Source organism: Trichomycterus rosablanca, chromosome 20 (assembly GCF_030014385.1).
Source record: "Trichomycterus rosablanca isolate fTriRos1 chromosome 20, fTriRos1.hap1, whole genome shotgun sequence".
Lineage (NCBI taxonomy): Eukaryota > Metazoa > Chordata > Actinopteri > Siluriformes > Trichomycteridae > Trichomycterus > Trichomycterus rosablanca.
Window position 1 is genome coordinate 14,372,409 of NC_086007.1, and position 19,731 is coordinate 14,392,139.

Here is a 19,731-nt window from a genome sequence, read left to right on the forward strand (position 1 = left end):
GAAGGTGGAGGAGTGCAAAGTCTCGAATATCCGCCAGCTCCGTGATGTCGTCATGGAGGAGTGGAAAAGCATTCCAGTGGCAACCTGTGAAGCTCTGGTAAACTCCATGCCCAGGAGAGTTAAGGCAGTTCTGGGAAATAATGGTGGCCACACAAAATATTGACACTTCAGGAACTTTCACTAAGGGGTGTACTCACTTTTGTTGCCGGTGGTTTAGACATTAATGGCTGTATATTGAGTTATTTTGAGGGAAGAATAAATTTACACTGTTATTTAAGCTGCACACAGACTACTTTTCATTGTGTCAAAGTGTCATTTTGTCAGTGTTGTCCCATGAAAAGATATACTTAAATATCTGCAGAAATGTGAGGGGTGTACTCACTTTTGTGATACACTGTATATATATATATATATATATACTGATCAGCCATAACATTAAAACCACCTCCTTGTTTCTACACTCACTGACCATTAAAGAACAGCATGAAAGGGGGCTAACAAAGCATGCAGAGAAACAGATGGACTACAGTCAGTAATTGTAGAACTACAAAGTGCTTCTATATGGTAAGTGGAGCTGATTAAATAGACAGTGAGTGTAGAATCATGATGTGGTTTTAATGTTATGGCTGATCAGTGTAAATGTTTCTTCTACCTTATGCTGTTTTTCCTGTTGTTAGTATTTATGTGTCTATGTTTGAATTCCTACAGAGGTACTGGAGGGGAAAACTGCTATGCTGCTGGGAATGAGTCAGTGGAACTCCAATGACCTGGTGGAACAGATTGAGAACTTGGGGCAGATTGAACACACACAAGGTAAAGAAACTCAATAATATTATTTGATAAAGTTTCCAAATATGCAAACTAAGGGTTTTATTGGTAATTATAAATGTAGGCCCTTTAAAACAAAGCAGCCACAAATTGCAACTCTCCCTCCACCATACTTATACATACATATACTGTACACTGATCAGCCATAACATTAAAACCACCTCCGTGTTTCTACACTCACTGTCCATTTGTAGTTCTACAATTACTGACTGTAGTCCATCTGTTTCTCTGCATGCTTTGCTTGCCCCCTTTAATGCTGTTCTTCAATGGTCAGAGCAGGTATTATTTAGGTGGTAGATCATTCTCAGCACTGCAGTGACAATGACATGGTGGTGGTGTGTTAGTGTGTGTTGTGCTGGTATGAGTTGATAAGACATAGCAATGCTGCTGGAGTTTTTAAACACCTCACTGTCACTGCTGGACTGAGAATAGTCCACCAAGCAAAAATATCCAGCCAACAGAGCCCTGTGGGCAGCGTCCTGTGACCACTGATGAAGGTCTAGAAGATGACCAACTCAAACAGCAGCAATAGATGAGCGATCGTCTCTGACTTCACATCTACAAGGTGGACCAATTAGGTAGGAATGTCTAATAAAGTGGACAGTGAGTGGACATGGTATGTAAAAACTCCAGCAGCGCTGCTGTGTCTGATCCACTCATACCAGCACAACACACACTAACACACCACCACCATGTCAGTGTTACTTCAGTGCTGAGAATGATCCACCACCCAAATAATACCTACTCTGTGGTGGTCCTGTGGGGTCCTGACCATTGAAGAACAGGATAAAAGCAGGCTAAAAAGGTATGTGGAGAAGTAGATGGACTACAGTCAGTAATTGTAGATCTTCAAAGTGCTTCTACTGTATATTATAAGTGGACCTGATAAAATGGACATTGAGTGTAGAAACAAAGAGGTTTTAATGTCATGGCTGATCAGTGTACATGTAAATAGGATGTGGTTTTGAACTTCTGATGTTGATATGCAGGTTTTATTTTTCTGTCTCCATAATAACAGCCCAGATTAAAATGTGTTCATTTGCCCATTTTGCACTTACTTCATGAAAATTGTTCACTATTGATGTATTAATACATTAAATAATAAGTTTCAGTATCAATATTATTTTTACATTTGACATTGACTTATTTCTATGTGTGAACCTTTATTATTAACCTTAATTATCCAGGTGAACCTCTGGTAATTTAAAGTCATATGTTTGTTTGTTTATTAGGATTTTAATGTTATGTTTTACACTCTTTGGTTACATTCATGACAGAAACAGTAGTTACTCATTACACAAGGTTTATCAGTTCACAAGGTTATATTAAACACAGTCATGGACAATTATGTATCCCTAATTCACCTCACTTGCATGTCTTTGGACTGTGGAAGGAAACCGGAGCCCCCGGAGGAAACCCACGCAGACACGGGGAGAACATGCAAACTCCACACAGAAAGGACCCAAACCACTCCACCTGTAGTTCAAACCCAGGACCTTCTTGCTGTGAGGCGACAGTGCTACCCACTCAGTCATTGTGCCCTCTGGCTTATCACACTTATTTATGAAAATTCATTCATTTTCTTATACACTTATCCAATTAGGGTCGCGGGGGGTGCTGGAGCCTATCCCAATTTTTTAATGGGCGCAAGGCACACAGTAACACCCTGGACAGGATGCCAGTCCATCGCAGGGCAGACACACACACACACACACACTCACTTATAGGGCAAATCAGTGTCTCCAATAGACCTGACTGCATGTTTTTGGACTGTGGGAGGAAACCCACGCAGACACGGGGAGAACATGCAAACTCCGCACAGAAAGGACCCGGACCACCCTGCCTGGGATCGAACCCAGGACCTTCTTGCTGTGAGGCGACAGTCCTACCCACTAAGCCACCGAAATGAATTAAGAAAAAACATTCTGCTTTTCTAACTGGATTCAGCATTGAAAGCTGTTTAGTAAACACCACATTAATTAGTTTGTCACATCCTGATGTGCTAAAAGTAGATGTTAATTAGGCAATTATGCTGGTGAAGGGCACAAAAATGCCACTGGTGCGTGTTGCACTGATAGCAGACAGAAACCGTTAGAACATGAGGTCTGTCAAATGCAAGCCATTAATGCATAGCTGCAGTAAGATTACATTTCTGCTGTACAACATTTACTACTAGACTTACTACTAGTCTTTTAAATATTAGTCTGCTCCAGTGGGGGTAATGAAATCATAATTTCCAGTAAGTGTAGTAAGTAAATTTCCAGTAAGTGTAGTAAGTTAGCACCTTTGGTAATTACATTAGTAAAAAAACAAGTCTGTTCATTACCATGTCTAAAATTGTATTTGTATGCAATTAAAATCTTAAAATAATTTGTATATGTACTGTGTGGCCTGTCACTTTATTATTCTGGAATGGACTCCAATCTCAGGGCTTCCGCAACCCATTCAGACATAGCCAGTCATGTCTGTGTAAATGCCCTGCAGGCTGTGGTGGGCTAACACAACGGTTTTCAACCTTTTTCGACATGCGCCCCCTTCCATGTGCCAAACTTGCAAAACCGCCGCAACCCCCAGAGTAACAGAGCATCTCCCACTATACACCTCTCTTAAAGACACACACATGTCCTGTTGAAAACATTACATTCATGAATACAACTAACTCTAAATCTGTATTGTCCAGTCCAATCATTCTTAGTCTAATTAGATTTAATGCCAGTCCAGCATGGTGGTACAACTGACAATGAATGAACGAATGAATGAATGGTCAGCAATGCCCTGTCTTTACATTGGGTCATTAGACTATTTTATTATTCATTAATTTTAGAAACAACATTATACACACACATACACATATAGTCTATTTCTTCCTACTATCTAAAATTTAATTATCGGTTTTCATTGTTTTCAATTGAGTGATTAATAAATTCACTATTTCTGTACTAATTTAAGTAAGTAATTATTATTAGTGTTAATTACTATGCAAATCGGCTGCATGCAAATCAGCTGCATATAAGGTTGGGGTATTCACCACCAACTCAGACTGAAGAAGTCACTTGGATGAGTGGCGAAACGTATCTCTACAACAACTTGTGTCTAGATGAACTGATTCAACTTTGTGGATTTGTGTACCTGGATTATTGAGCATGCATCAAGAGATATTTTTAGTGTTAAGTGCCCTCATTACGCTTTCTGGTGACCAATCGAATAACGTTTCTCCAGAACATCCTGTCTTCTGTTTGGGTCTTCAGGCTTCTAAATGACTTGTTCTTTGTTCCTATAATTGTATCCACTAAACCTGTTGCTGGCCATCTCCTTTTTGTTTTACTTTCAACTTTTCCAAGCTTAATTGTATTTTTTAATTCTTGATTCTTCTCATAATATGTTCAAAATAAAAAAAAAGCTTTAGTCTGATTTTCTGAGCTTGAAGTGAGACATTAGGTTTGATTTGGCTTATGATTTCCTAATAAGGTCCCTAATTAGGTTTGGAATTACTTCCATATATACACGATCAACCATAACATTAAAACCACCTGCTTGTTTCTACACTTACTGTCCATTTTTATCACCTTCACTTACCATATCAAAGCACTTTAGTTCTTCAATTACTGACTGTAGTCCATCTGTTTTTCTGCATACTTTTTTAGCCTGCTTTCACCCTGTTTCTTAATGGTCAGGACCCCCACAGGACCACCACAGAGCAGGTATTATTTGGGTGGTGGATCATTCTAAGCACTGCAGTGACACTGACATGGTGGTGGTGTGTTAGTGTGTGTTGTGCTGGTATGAGTGAATCAGACACTGAGAATGATCCACCACCTAAATAATACCTGCACTGTGGTGGTCCTGTGGGGTTCTTGACCATTGAAGAACAGGGTGAAAGCAGGCTAAAAAAGCATGCAGAGAAACAGATGGACTACAGTCAGTAAATGTAAAACTACAAAGTGCTTCTACATGGTAAGTGAAGCTGATAAAATGGGCAGTGAGTGTAGAAACAAGGAGGTGGTTTTAATGTTATGGCTGATCAGTGTAACTGTTAAGTTATGCCCCTAAATTTGCTGTAAAATTTTAACTTGATTTTGAACGTGTTATAAACAATGCTGGTCCTTTCCTGACAGCGTTAAAAACGGCTGCATTAACATTTAGATCTTGAAAATGTTAATCTAGAATTTGCATATACATTTACTGCCCAGTATATCATTTGTACATTTGCTCAGTCATGTGGCAGAAACGAAATTTTAAAAATTCATAGGTCGAGCGTGGGAGTGCAAAAAAGAAAGTCATGGGAAAAGCAATTTAGTTCATGTTTACATAAAACACCAGAATAGGGCAAGAACATCATCTTAAACAAGAACAAGAGCGATTTTAACTGTGGCATGATTGATTGTAACAGACCATGCACAAATTTTGTCTTGTGTTATTACTATAGGATGCTGCTGGTGGTGTATGGTGTTGTAGAATTGTTTTGACTCATATTGCTCCTCTTAATATTGATAGAACATCAATTAAATACCACGGCCTGTTCAAGTACTGTTGCTGACCATGTAAATCTCTGCAACTGCTTCAGAATGCAGCCGTAACAGGATTTGATTCGACCCAAGCACTACCACATTATCCCACTGCTGCGTTTCTCCAACAGCCTCCACACTTCTGGGAAGGCTTTCTGTAGCTGTCATAATTCAATTTAAAGCAGTGATGCTTGATTAGAAAGCCAAAAAAAGAACAGTAGAGCACTTGTTCATATCCTGTTCAGTACCTCATATTAATCGTAAGTATGTAAATGTTTAATATAGTGTCTGATGTACTTTTTTGCTATGTAAAAATACTGCAATTGCACATATTAGTAATGTTTTGTTTATGGGAAAAGGGTGATGAGAAATACTCATTGGTGAGCACAGCCAAGAATTATTTTATTTATACATACTAAAACCTACATACATTGACATTCTGAAAGCCAAAGTAGCTCTGCTAGATGTAAAAGTTACTGTTTTATATTGCTGCCCCATTTACTACATTATGCTGGCTTTTTATTCAATAAGTCTCAAAGCCTTGTCAGCATGAAACATAGTGATGTGTCACTGTCGCATTGAAATGCATTGAAAGGCAGTTGAAATGTCATCGCAGCTGGTTCTGAAGCAGATTTTTGTCAAGGATGTCCATGTATTTGACTAAATTAATCTGACAAGTCTCCATGTCCCTTTCTCTGAGAAGCGCCTTAATAGCCTCTAAGAATCACCCACAGTGAATACGGAAAGACATACCTTTATTGTCATTGTACAAGTACAATAAGATTGAGTGTGCTCTTCTCGAATATGAAGCAAAAAGAAGAATAGAAGAATAGAAATTAAATGTATTGTGTAGTCCAGAGGTAAAAATAGCAAAGTGCGGTGCTTTCATATGTGCATATGTCTGTATGCACAAATAAGAGATATAGAGAGGTAGTAGAAGGCTCCACGGGGACAATCTCCCTGGCCGAAAAGTTGCACATGAGGTGTCATGGAAACAAGGAAAAATATGTGCAATAGTGATTGATATACAGTGGGGGAAATACTGTAAGTATTTGATCCCCTGCTGATTTTGTAAGTTTACCCCCTTACAAAGACTTGAACAGTCTATAATTTTTATGGAAGGTTTATTTTAACAGAGAGAGACAGAATATCAACAAAAAATCCAGAAAAAAAACATTAAATAAAAGTTATAAATTAATTTGTATTTAATTAAGGGAAATAAGTATTTGATCCTCTACCAACCAGCAAGAATTCTGACCCCCACAGACCGGTTATGTGCCCATGAGGCACACAAATTAGTCCTGTCCCTGTATAAAAGACACCTGTCACAGAATCAGTTTCTTCCGTTCAAATCTCTCGACCACCATGGGCAAGACCAAAGAGCTATCAAAGGACGTCAGGGACAAGATTGTAGACCTGCACAAGGCTGGAATGGGCTACAAGACCATCAGCAAGAAGCTTGGTGAGAAAGAGACCACTGTTGGTGCGATAATTTGAAAATGGAAGAAATACAAGATCACAGTCAATCACCCTCACTCTGGAGCTCCATGCAAGATCTTACCTGGTGGGGTAAGAATGATTCTGAGAAAGGTGAGGTCAGTCCCGAATTACACGGGAGGAGCTTGTCAATGATCTGGTCAGAATTCTTGCTGGTTGGTAGAGGATCAAATACTTATTTCCCTTAATTAAATACAAATTAATTTATAACTTTTATTTAATGTTTTTCTTCTGGATTTTTTGTTGATATTCTGTCTCTCTCTGTTAAAATAAACCTTCCATAAAAATTATAGACTGTTCAAGTCTTTGTAAGGGGGTAAACTTACAAAATCAGCAGGGGATCAAATACTTATTTCCCCCAACTGTATACCGATCAGCCATAACATTAAAACCACCTCCTTGTTTCTACACTTGCTGTCCATTTTATCAGCTCCACTTTGTAGTTCTACACTTACTGAATGTAGTCCATCTATTTTTCTACATACTTTTTAACCTGCTTTTACTCTGTTCTTCAATGATCAGGACCACCACAGAGCAGGTATTATTTGGGTGGTGGATCATTCTCAGCTCTGCAGTGACAATGACATGGTGGTGGTGTGTTAGTGTGTGTTGTGCTGATATGAGTGGATCAGACACAGCAGCGCTGCTGGAGTTTTTAAATACCGTGTCCACTCACTGACCACTCTATTAGACACTCCTCCCTAGTTGGTCCACCTTGTGTTGTAAATTCAGAGGCGATCGTTCATCTATTGCTGCTGTTTGAGTTGGTTATCTTCTAGACCTTCATGAGTGGTCACAGGACGCTGCCCACGGGGCTTTGTTGGCTGGATATTTTTGCTTGGTGGACTATTCTCAGTCCAGCAGTGACAGTGAGGTGTTTAAAAACTCAATCAGCATTGCTGTGTCTGATCCACTCATACCAGCACAACAGACACTAACACACCACCACCATGTCAGTGTCACTGCAGTGCTTAGAATGATCCACCACCCAAAATAACACCTGCTCTGTAGTGGTCCTAGGAAGTTCTGGCCATTGAAGAACAGCATGAAAGGGGGCTAACAGAGCATGCAGTAAAACAGGTAGACTACAGTCAGTAATTGTAGAACTACAAAGTGCTTCTATATGGTAAAAGAAGCTGATAAAATGGACAGTGAGTGTACAAACAAGAAGGTGGTTTTAATGTTATGGCTGATCAGTGTACATTACACTGTACTATGGATAATACACACAATATACACAATATATAGTATTCAATATACAGTGAAAATGCAATGATATGCATATACAGTAGTACTGTGTTAAAATGCACTAAGAATGTGCTATGGAATATTCAGAGTGCCTGTGAGTCAGTGTAGGTTGCTGTTGTAAGTAAGGATGACTTTCCTGAGGTCTGGTTAAGGAGGTTTTTTCCTCTATGGAAGAAACAGCTCCTCATTCTGGGAGTATGAGCAGTATGATTTTTCTGCAGTGGTGTCCAGAAGGCAGTAAACAGCTGGTTGAAGGGGTGCATTTGGTCATCACAGATGGTGGTAGCTCTGTGAAGGCAGCAAGAACTTTGAGATGATGGACTCCAATGGCTCTCTGGCCACTGTTAATGACCCGCTACAGGATGTGTGTCTCTGCTGATGATTAGGCATAACATTATGACCACCTTCCTAATATTGTGTTGGTCCCCTTTTTGCTGCCAAGATCTGTCAAGGCATGGACGCCACTAGACCCCTGAAGGTGTGCTGTGGTGTCTGGCACCAAGATGTTAGCAGCAGATTTTTTAACTCCTGTAATTTTGGAGGTGGGGCCTCCATGAATCGGACTTGTTTGTCCAGCACATCCCACAGATGCTTGATTAGATTGAAATCTGGGGAATTTGGAGGCCAAGTCAACACCTCAAACTCATTATTGTGCTCCTTAAACCATTCCTGAACCATTTTTGCTTTGTGGCAGGGCGCATTATCCTATCCTATTAGGTAAGTGGTACGTGTCAAAGTAACATCCACATGGATGTCAGGACCCAAGGTTTCCCAGCAGAACATTGCCCAAAGCATCACACTGCTTCCCCCGGCTTGCCTTTTTTCCATAGTGCATCCAGGTGCCATGTGTTCCCCAGGTAAGCAATGCACACACACCCGGCCATCCACGTAATGTAAAAGAAAACATGATTCATCAGACCAGGCCTGCTTCTTCCATTGCACCGTGGTCCAGTTCTGAATCTCACGTGCCCATTGTTGGTGCTTTCGGCGGTGGACAGGGGTCAGCATGGGCACCCTGACTGGTCTTCGGCTATGTAGCCCCATACACAACAAACTGAGATGCACTCAGTGTATTCTGACACCTTTCTATCAGAACCAGCATTAACTTCTTCAGCAATTTGAGCTACAGTAGCTCGTCTGTTGGATCGGACCACAAGAGCCAGCCTTCGCTCCCCACATGCATCAATGAGCCTTGGCCGCTCATTACCCTGTCACTGGTTTACCACTGTTCCTTTCTTGGACCACTCTTAATAGATACTGACCACTGCAGACCGGGAACACCCCACAAGAGCTGCAATTTTGGAGATGCTCTGACCCAGTCGTCTAGCCATCACAATTTGACGCTTGTCAAACTCGCTCAAATCCTGACGCTTGTGCATTTTTCCTGCTTCTAACACATCAATTTTGAGGATAAAATGTTAATTTGCTGTCTAATATATCCCACCTACTAACAGGTGCCGTGATGAAGAGATAGTGTTATTCACTTCACCTGTCAGTGGTCGTAATGTTATATATTATATGCTATGTATTATATGCTATATATTACATATATACTCCATGATTTGGGTGCATAGCTGATGGTTTCAGTAAGCTGTTCTGCTTTTAAGCATTTGCTTTTGAATCAGAGGAAATCCTTCACTGGCTTTTTTAAATAAATAAAAAATATTTAACACTGCCCTCTTTACTTTTACAAGTGCACTTAAAAACCTGAAATGTTATTCTTTGTATTTTATATGCATTTCATCTTTCATTTCCTATCCTTTTATGAATTTAATAGATGTCAAGCCTTGTTTGCTCGTAAAGTGTTTAAAATCTTTGGGCAGTAGGTACAGCTACAAGCTGTGTGCTATTGTAATGCCAGGCTAGAACCAAGACAGAGGGGCGGACACACACGCAGAGATGATAACAAAACTAAAGTTTATTAATAACAACTGGACAAACTAGAAAACAAGACAGGACAAACAGAGCAAACCAGACTAAAACAAGGTGAAACACAGCTAAACTAGAATAACTAAGCTAAACAGGGCAAACAAGGCTAACTGGGCTAACAAAGTGAACAGGGCTAACTAGGCGGGCGGCATGGTGGCTAAGTGGGTAGCACTGTCGCCTCACAGCAAGAAGGTCCTGGGTTCGATCCCCAGGTGGGGTGGTCCGGGTCCTTTCTGTGTGGAGTTTGCATGTTCTCCCCGTGTCTGCGTGCTCTGGTTTCCTCCCACAGTCCAAAGACATGCAAGTGAGGTTAATTGGAGCTACAAAATTGTCCATGACTGTGTTCGATATAACCTTGAGAAGTGATGAACCTTGTGTAACTACCGTGTGTCTGTCATGAATGTAACCAAAGAGTGTAAAACATGACGTTAAAATCCAAATACACAAAAATAAACAAGCTAACTAGGCTAACAAAGTGAACAGGGCTAAACAAACAAAAACACTACATACCGATAAACAACAGCAAGGAACATGGAGCAAATACAAATCGCCAGAGTCACCAAAATCAAAGTACAATAACCCCCCTTGAGCCTTTCCCCAGCTCCCCTCTTATGCTCACTGAAATGAAAGGCAGCTGGAGCTAATTGGCTAGGAGAACCAATGGAAAATGGGGCGTTGGCTCAGGCCTGAGTGAGTGTGCTCCCGGAGAGGTGGGCGTGGCAGAGGCCTAAATGTGACAGCCATGCTATTACCATAAAACAAAGGTCATTGGACTGAGAACATGAGAACATGAAAACTGTAAAAATGAACACATAACATAGTGTGGAAAGTTGAACTAATACTGGAAACAAGAGTGGGTTGTAATCCTCCGCAGCTACTTAGGGAATAATCCTCTGATCTTATTCTAGGTTTTGAGCTTTGATGTGTGCTACATTTTATTTTGGTAAAACACTGGTAAGAGAATTGAGACCTTTAACCTACTTTTAGTATTAGTCACAAAGTGAAAAGTAAAAAAGAAATAACAATAATAAAGTATTTTTCCAAGTAGTCCTCCAATCCACATAGGTGACAGAAAAACACTGTTCTACAACCCTAAATCAAAAAAAAGTTTGACTAGAAAAAGAGTTTCTTACATTTACTTCATTGCAGACAGGATGAACCTGAGATATTTGATGTTTTGTCTGGCTAGCTTCATTTAATTTATTAATAAACATCCATTCCTGCATTTCACTCCTGCAACACATTCCAAAAAAAGTTGGGACAGTTTAGTGTTGCAGGTTTTATTTTGTCCCATTCTTCCTGCAAACACGTCTTAAGAGTGCTACAGTACGGGATCGTCACACGGCGTCCATTATTTTCAAAAAAAGACCTGGAATGCTGATTTATATGACCACAATACACGTTTCCACTGTGTGTTGGTCCATCTTAGATGCCTCCGAGCCCAGAGAAGTTGATGCCGCTTCTGGACATGGTTAACATAAGGCTTCTTTTTTGGGCAGTAAAGTTTTAAGTGGCATTTGTGCATGTAACTCTGTATTGTAGTGCCTGACAAAGGTTTGCCAAAGTAATCCCTCACCCATGTGGTTATATCAGCTATTGTTGAGTGGCGGTTCTTGATGCAGAGTTGTCTGAGGGATCGAAGATCACAGGCGTTCAGCTTAAGCTTGCGCCCTTAGGCCTTTACGCACTGAAATTCCTCCCGATTCCTTGAATCATTTAATGATATTATGCACTGTAGATGGAGAAATTTGCAAATCCCTTCCAATCTTTCTTTGAGGTTCATTGTTTTTGAACATTTTAATCATTTTCACCTCATTACTAGCCTTAAATTGCCTCTGTCCCAACTTTTTTTTAAATGTGTTGCAGGCCTGAAATGCAGGAATGGAGGTATATAAACAAATGAAATGTTGTTGACCAGACAAAACATGAAATATATCAGGTTCAAACTTGCAATCAAATAAAAGTCAAAGTAAATGTACGGAACACTGCAATTTTTTTTTCCAACTTTCTCCAACTTTTTCTGATTTGGGGTTGTAGATGAAGCTTGCTCTTTCTGGTTTTTGCATGGATCGGTAAACTCATTGTAAGAATGTGTCTGGACAAAACAGCAGAAGACTGGTGTATAATCTTGTGATTGCTCATGTTGTTTTAATTTAATTTTTCCATTTGTTTGCATGTGTACACATTAGGTCAAAGCTTCTCAATCTACCTACAGGTTCACATTTCCACACTGTGCTTACTTGTAATGTTCTTATTTTTTACATCAAATAAAATTATGTATTATTATAATCTATTTGGCTTGCATGCTAATTTTAACAATGGGGATAGATATTTTTTCATGCTGTCTAAAAGTTTTTTTTTTTGTTTTTTTTAATAATCGTAAAAGTGTCAGTTGGCCAAAAAACTATTTATGTCTGTGTAACATGTTTATCTGTATGAATCGATCTGTCTAATAGCGCTCTTCTCATTTTCTTTCTCCAACATGCTGTTCAGACAGCTTGTGCCATATTGACCAGCCTAGATGTATCCACCAGGGTAGCATTGACGCACTAGAGGATACTGAGGTAAGGTTGGGACCATTCCTAAACACTCATTCACAACCACTTATCCAATTGGTGGGCTGGTGCCTATCCCAGCTTTTCAATGGGCACCAGGCACACAGTAACACCCTGGACGGGACGCCAGTCCATCGCAGGGCAGACACACATACACACAAACACACACACATACGCACAGCCATTCACCTATAGGGCAATTCAGTGTCTCCAATTAACCTGACTGCATGTTTTTGGACTGTGGGAGGAAACCGGAGCTCCCGGAGGAAACCCACACAGACACGGGGAGAACATGCAAACTCCACACAGAAAGGACCCAGACCGCCCGGCCTGGGGATCGAACCCAGGACCTTCTTTCTGTGAGGTGACAGTACTACCCACCGAGCCACCGTGCCACCCACTTATATCTACATATATTACATATATCCGGATGTATATAATAATATATCACCTTACATGTAACATATATGGAAAAAACATTTTTTTTTTCCTCTGATCTAGCTGAACCTATACATTTGTGTTATCAATATAATGTATTTAGCAATTATTATCTTTGTCCTTTCACCATTATTATTTGACACCATACATTATCTCAAACTACTTTATCAAGTTCATTAAACAGTGGTATTGTCTGACCAACTCTTTCTTTGCTGATGTAATTTCACCTATATATATTCTCTCCCAGACAAAGTGTAACACCCAGGTCCTTGTGCTAGTGGTGCATGGAGGTAACATTCTAGACCCAGCTGGTGGTGACCCAAGTGCAAAGGCTGCAGATGTAACAACTCTGGCCTCAGTGCTGGATAAGGTAGCACAGGCACACTTTGAGGCTGCCACCCATCATGTGTTGATGAAACTGGTACCCTGTCCTGCTGTGTGTTCAGAGGCTTTCTCTCTGGTCTCCAGGTAATTAACGTACAGTGGTTTAAAGACTCTCTTGTTAGAAAAGTGTACTTTTGTAGTATTTAGCACAAAAAGAGCTCGGTCTGATCAGGTACAGTGTATCCAAAGCTCTACCCTGTACTCTCTAACCATGTACACACTTTTATTTGGTTATAGATTTGTCTTTAACCCCTTGAACTACACAGTTGAGTCACATTATTATGACCACCAGCTAATACCCAGAGTAAATGCCGTGTGCAGCATGGATAGCAGCTAGACAGGCTGGGCATGCTTCAGTAAGGTCCTGGTAGGTTGTCACAGGTATCTGGAGCCATGCTGACTGCAGTGCATACCACAGCTGCTGGAGGGTGCGTGGAGGGGGGTAGGATCCATGGAGCGAACACAACAATCGAGGTGGTCCCACAGATGCTTAATTGAGTTCAAGTCTGGGGAATTAGGGGGCCAGGGTAGTACTTGGAAATCTTGGTAATGGTCGTCCAAACAGTGTCGGAGATTTCTAGCTGTGTGACATGTCGCATTGTCTTGGTGTCCTGGGAAGATAATTTTACCCATGACAGCAACGAGTAATATATGTGCAGACAGCCTATCGCACACCTTATATACCCACCAAGCCAGCTCACGAAACGTGACTTCCTTCATGAGCTACACGCTGCCACCTTTAAAAGTAGGACGTGGTCATAATTATGTTACTTGACTATGTATTTGTCCACTGTGTATTTATGTAAACCCTATCCCTGGTTTGACTTGCTAGCAAAGCTTTAATTTATCCCAAAGGGGCAGTAATAAGTGTGTAGATCAAATTAAAAAGCTATACCAATTTTATCGGTACAAGCTATTCACTAGGAGTCTAATTATCATCCTGCCTAACTCTATCAGGCTCACTGTGCATAAGCTGCAGGGCCTTGACCCATTTTTGTAAAGTAGTGAGCCTTGACCCATCCTGGTTTATATGAAGATTAGACCCTTCCTTAGTTCTTATTTAATAACAAGCCTGATTGCCTCTTTTTAAAAAATGTTATGTTACTAGTCCTAAAGGTATGCCATGGGACATGGTTTTAGGCAATGGAAAATACATAATACGCATAATTTTTCTGGTGCTGTGTTATAGGCTGTAATGTTTTTATATTTTCCTGTCAATTTTTCTACTAATTGGACATACAAACTGTATTAGCCCTGCCAACAAATAACCCTTATTGACCTCCAAAAGTTTTTGGCAGCCTTCAGTTGTGTTACTGAGTGAAAATACTGAAAATTGATCCAAGCTGAAGTTTGGCTGTTTTGAGACCAGGCAGTCATTACTAGTGATTCTGAAGCTGTGTTTTTTAAATAAATATAAAAAGACAGACAGACAGAAATAAATACAACCCCAAATCAGAAAAAGTTGGGACAGAAAAATGCAAATAAGAAAAGAAACCCTAGTTTCTTAAATTTACTTTAAATTTTATTTCATTGCAGACAGGATAAACCTGATATATTTCATGTTTTATAATAAACATCCATTCATGCATTTCAGGCCTGCAACACGTTCCAAAAAAAGTTGGGACAGTAAAGCATTTACCACTTTGTAATGTTGCCATTCCTTTTCACCACACTTAAAAGACGTTTTGGCACCGAGGATACCAAGTGATTTAGTGTTTCAGCTTTTATTTTGTCCCATTCTTTCTGCAAACACGTCTTAAGATGTGCAACAGTACGGGGTTGACGTCGCAGTTTTTAAACATTTCAATAATTTTCTCAAGCATTTGTTGACAAACTGGAGATCTTCTGATCATCTTTACTCATTAAAGACTCACCTGTCATGACAATTGATGACAATCACCTGTTGACATCACCTGTTTGGAATCACATAATTAGTTTAGTTAGAAAATAGTTTTTTCACCTCATTATTAGCCCTAAATTGCCCCGTCCCAACTTTTTTGGAATGGAGATATATTAGCAGATTAAATTAAGTTGAGCAGAGTAGACATGAAATATCTTGGGTTTTATTTAATTTGCATTTTCTATACTGTCCCAGCGTTTTCTGATTTGGGGTTGTAATTAAATAAATAAATAAAGACAGACAGACAGACAGACAGACAGACAGACAGACAGACTTTTGAAAAGTACCTACCAGCAGATTACATGATGTTACTTCAATGCTGACACAGCTAGATTTCTTAATCTGAGTTGCACTGAGGTTTTGGACACTTTGCTTTGTTGTTTCATTGTGGTGTTCATTTGAAGGCATAACCTGTTACCCTTTTATCGTCACAGCCTGAACCCTTACAGCTATGATGAGAGCTCTTTGTCAAGCAGTGTGGACCACTTGCCTCTGGCTGCTCTCCCCCTTCTTGCCATTGCTACACCACAATACCAGGATGCAGTGGCAGCTGTCATCACCCAAGCCAATCAGGTCTACCACGACTTTTTGCGGTCTCCTGATGGGCAAGGTTTCACTGGCAAGGTTGGTTACTAAAATAAACAGTTTGCTATTGCTGATATTGTTGTTTCAAAGACCAGTTTTAATTTTCGAATAAGATACATATTAGATACATAAGAAATGTCCTATGACCACTGATGAAGGTTTAAAAGATGACCAACTCAAACAGCAGCAATAGATGAGCGATCGTCTCTGACTTTACATCTACAAGGAGAACCAACTAGGTAGGAGTGTCTAATGGAGTGAACAGTGAGTGGACACAGTATTTCAAAACTCCAGCAGCGCTGCTGTGTCTAATCCACTCATACCAGCACAACACACACTAACACACCACCACCAGGTCATTGTCACTGCAGTGCTGAGAATGATCCACCACCTAAATAATACCTGCTCTGTGGGGGTCCTGTGGGGGTCCTGACCATTGAAGAGCAGGGTGAAAGCAGGCTAAAAAAGCATGCAGAGAAACAGATGGACTACAGTCAGTAATTGTAGAACTACAAAGTGCTCCTATATGGTAAGTGGGGCTGGAGGTGGAGGTGGTTTTAATGTTATGGCTGATCAGTGTATGATATCATAATAAAAGCTAACACTCACATTTGACTATTAACAAATACACAGCAATCCATTACGCTAGTTCACCACTGCCGAGATCCGGTTTCAACTCTCAATGGTGCCACCAGCCTTGTCGAGTGCTCTATAGACAGAATTGGCTCTGAAAGGAAGGTTAAATGTGGATTTCCCTTGCTGCTGCTGCTGCTGCAACAATGACTGCTCCTGTCTAATCAAGGCATACGCAGAAGAATACTGTTCAGTGTTTTGAGCATTACATCTCTTTGTAGAAATCTGCTGCTGACTAGAGAAAAGGAAATGCTGATGTTTTTAAACATGTCGAAGTGGTCATGCATTAGTCTTCGGTTCTTTTTGGCCAGCTGAATGTCATGCATGAGGCAGAGGTTAATAATGCAAAAAAAAACGGAGTGGGGGGCACTGGACATGTCTAAAGTATATTAAAAAACCTACAAAGAATTAACAATTTAATAATGTTTAATTCCAGAGTAAACTGGAGCAATAATATTACTGTGCGTGTGTGTAATGCAAAGGGAAAACTCATTATTCATAAATGAAGGTGGTGGCATGAACGGGAAGCTGCATAATTTATTACTGAAAAGGTCTGGAGAATATTGTACGACAGCGTATTAGGGCCACTGTAAAAAATAAATAAATAAATAAATATATATATATGTATATATATATATATATATATATATATATATATATATATATATATATATATATATATATATATATATTGACGAGCACTGTGTATGGAGGGCCACACCCCTATCAGCATTATTCCTCAGTACTGTGGCGGCGCCATCAGTCAGCCAGCAGGGGCCGCAGTCGCACCAGTTACCAGTTATGAGGACCTATGATCCAACTTTCTTACCCTCTAACCCTGAACAACAGCCAATCGTTGTTCATGCAGCCGCCCAGCCTAGTTGGAAAGGCAGAACTGAGATTCGATACGATGTATTCGAAACCCCAACTCTGGTGTGCTGGCGTACTGCGCCACCTGAGCGGCGTAAAAAATATTTTAAAGTTTTGATTTCAAGAATAAGGTCATATAAGTTTCAATTTCAAGAATAAAGTTAAAGTGATTATGAGAATAAAGTCGAAATTATCTAGAGATTGAAGTTGAGCTGATTATAAGAATAAAGTCGAAATATTATCACCAAAGAGTGTGCAGCTTGAGAATAAATAAATAAATAAAGAGATTTGAGAATATTTTTATTTGTGAAACCAATATGAAAGTATAACTTTACCAAATCATGAACATCCCTCATTTAACACAAGGAGGTTGCTAATGGTCATAATATTTCGACTTTACTCTCGAAATCATTTCGACTTTAATCTCATAATCATTTCAACTTTAATCTCAAAATCGAAACTTAAAAACAAAACAAAAATTCTTTAAGGTGGCCCTGGTACGCCGTCGTAATATCTGTAAATCAAATGTGTTGGTTCCCCTTTAACCAGAAAGCCTGTATAATGTTATGTTTTTGACTAATAGTACTGTCTGTTTTTACAAAGCTTTGTGTGTGTGTGTGTGTCTTTTTTCAGGTATGTTTGTTGGGTGACTGTGTGGGTGGTGTGCTGTGTTTTGATGCTCTCTGTTTCAGCAACTGCCCACAGCATGTCAGCTGCAGTCACAGAAGCAGACACAACAGTATGGAGAGTCTAAAGGTATGTAATTCACACTAAAAAGACTTGTGAAATACAGTGATACCTTGAAACTTAACGTCAGTTGGTTCTGGGAGTGGTGTAGAGCTTAAAAGTCGAGTTGAGTTTCAAGGTATTTTTTTCTCATAAGGAGGTTTGAGAAACCTGTTAATGTGTTCCTTGCTCCTGTGGAACTGCATATACAGTGGTACCTTGTAACTCAACGTCCCCTTGTAACTCAACGTCCCCCTTGTAACTCAACGTCCCCTTATTTCTTTAATTTTAAATTACCAAGTTGCTTTGTTCAGTGCTCGGCTTGAGCGGTGCGGTAATACGTCATCAAAGTGTGCATATGAGACGAATCTGCATTTGTGTGGAATAACCGTCAGATTCACTCTGAAAGCTTCCACATGTATCTGTGTTCAGCTGGATTTTTTTACCGTTTAACTTTTAAACTTGTGTTACATCTCAGGGTTCTGAGAAATTGTAAGAATCAGCTTTTTATTTGTGTTTTTATATTATATTTGTGTTATTTTCAGTGTATAAGTGTCAAAAACAATACCATACATACCTTACATAAGCCTAAAATACTGTATATGCAAGTCCACGGGACCATGGAACGCATTAACAGGTTTCCCATAAATCCTTATGGGAAAAAATACCTTTAAACTCAACACCTTTTAAACTCAACACCAGTCACAGAACCAATTGATGTTGAGCTTCAAGGTACCTGTAACACTGAAAGCCTCTGTGTGCTCTGGTGCTCCTGAAGTGCCACGCCCTAGCTCATGATTGGTTCCCCTGAACTGATTAGCTCCAGCTGCCCTCCATAAAAGAGGAAAGCTGGAGGACTCATTGGGAACTATTTTGGTTTGTCTTCTGTTCATGACTCTGTTGGACTTTGTTTGCTCTATGTTTCCTTGTTCCTTGTTCCATGTTCCTTGTTCCATGTTCCATGTTCCATGTTCCATGTTCCATGTTCCATGTTCCATGTTCCATGTTCCATGTTCCATGTTTCTGGGTATGTTGTGTTTCTGTTCATGTTTAGTTTGCCTTAGTTAGCTTTGTTAGCCACATTTAGCCTTAGTTAGCCATTTAGCCTTTGTTAGCTGTGTTTAGTTTTGTTTGGTATTGTATGTTCTGGTTTTGTCTTGTTATTAATAAATATCCTTTGTTTTCATATACATCTCTGCGTGTGTGTCCACCCCATTGTCCTGTCCTTAGCCCCCCGTTACATAATAGTTCCCCTCTTTGGACACAGCGAGATGTTTTTTGTTCAAGCGTTCCCGGACTATGACTCCATTGGTTTCCCTCAGACCTGCACGCTTAGTAGGCCAGCTCCTTATGATGGAAGCAACCTCGGTGTTGAAAGCTTCCTTTGTCAGTGCAAGCTCTACCTGCAGTACCTCAGCGACCCTCAGCCCTCTGAGAAACAACAAGTATTGTTCATGATGTCTCGGCTGAGGGGGGAAGCTCGTGAATGGGCTAGGAAGCTATGGTCTGAAGGGGGAGCTGAGCTGAACGGGGTGCAAGTGTTTGAGGGCCTTATGCGAATTGAATTTTCCGAAGCCTCTTCTCTTCTCAAGGGTCCTCGCAGCTGACTCCCGAAGCCTCTTCGCCAAGCTCC

General features: G+C 40.1%; 1 protein-coding gene across 1 annotated transcript in view; it reads left to right on the forward strand.

The window, feature by feature from the left end:
- The first annotated feature begins 730 nt into the window (after positions 1-730).
- pitpnm3 (PITPNM family member 3) overlaps positions 731-19,731 on the forward strand; it is a 55,536-nt gene continuing 36,535 nt past the window's right edge. Inside the window, exons 1-5 of the mRNA XM_063016455.1 lie at positions 731-813; positions 12,501-12,571; positions 13,248-13,468; positions 15,719-15,908; positions 18,006-18,128. Coding sequence (XP_062872525.1) covers positions 732-813; positions 12,501-12,571; positions 13,248-13,468; positions 15,719-15,908; positions 18,006-18,128 — 687 coding nt within the window. The 5' untranslated portion in view covers position 731. The remainder of the gene's footprint in view (positions 814-12,500; positions 12,572-13,247; positions 13,469-15,718; positions 15,909-18,005; positions 18,129-19,731) is intronic.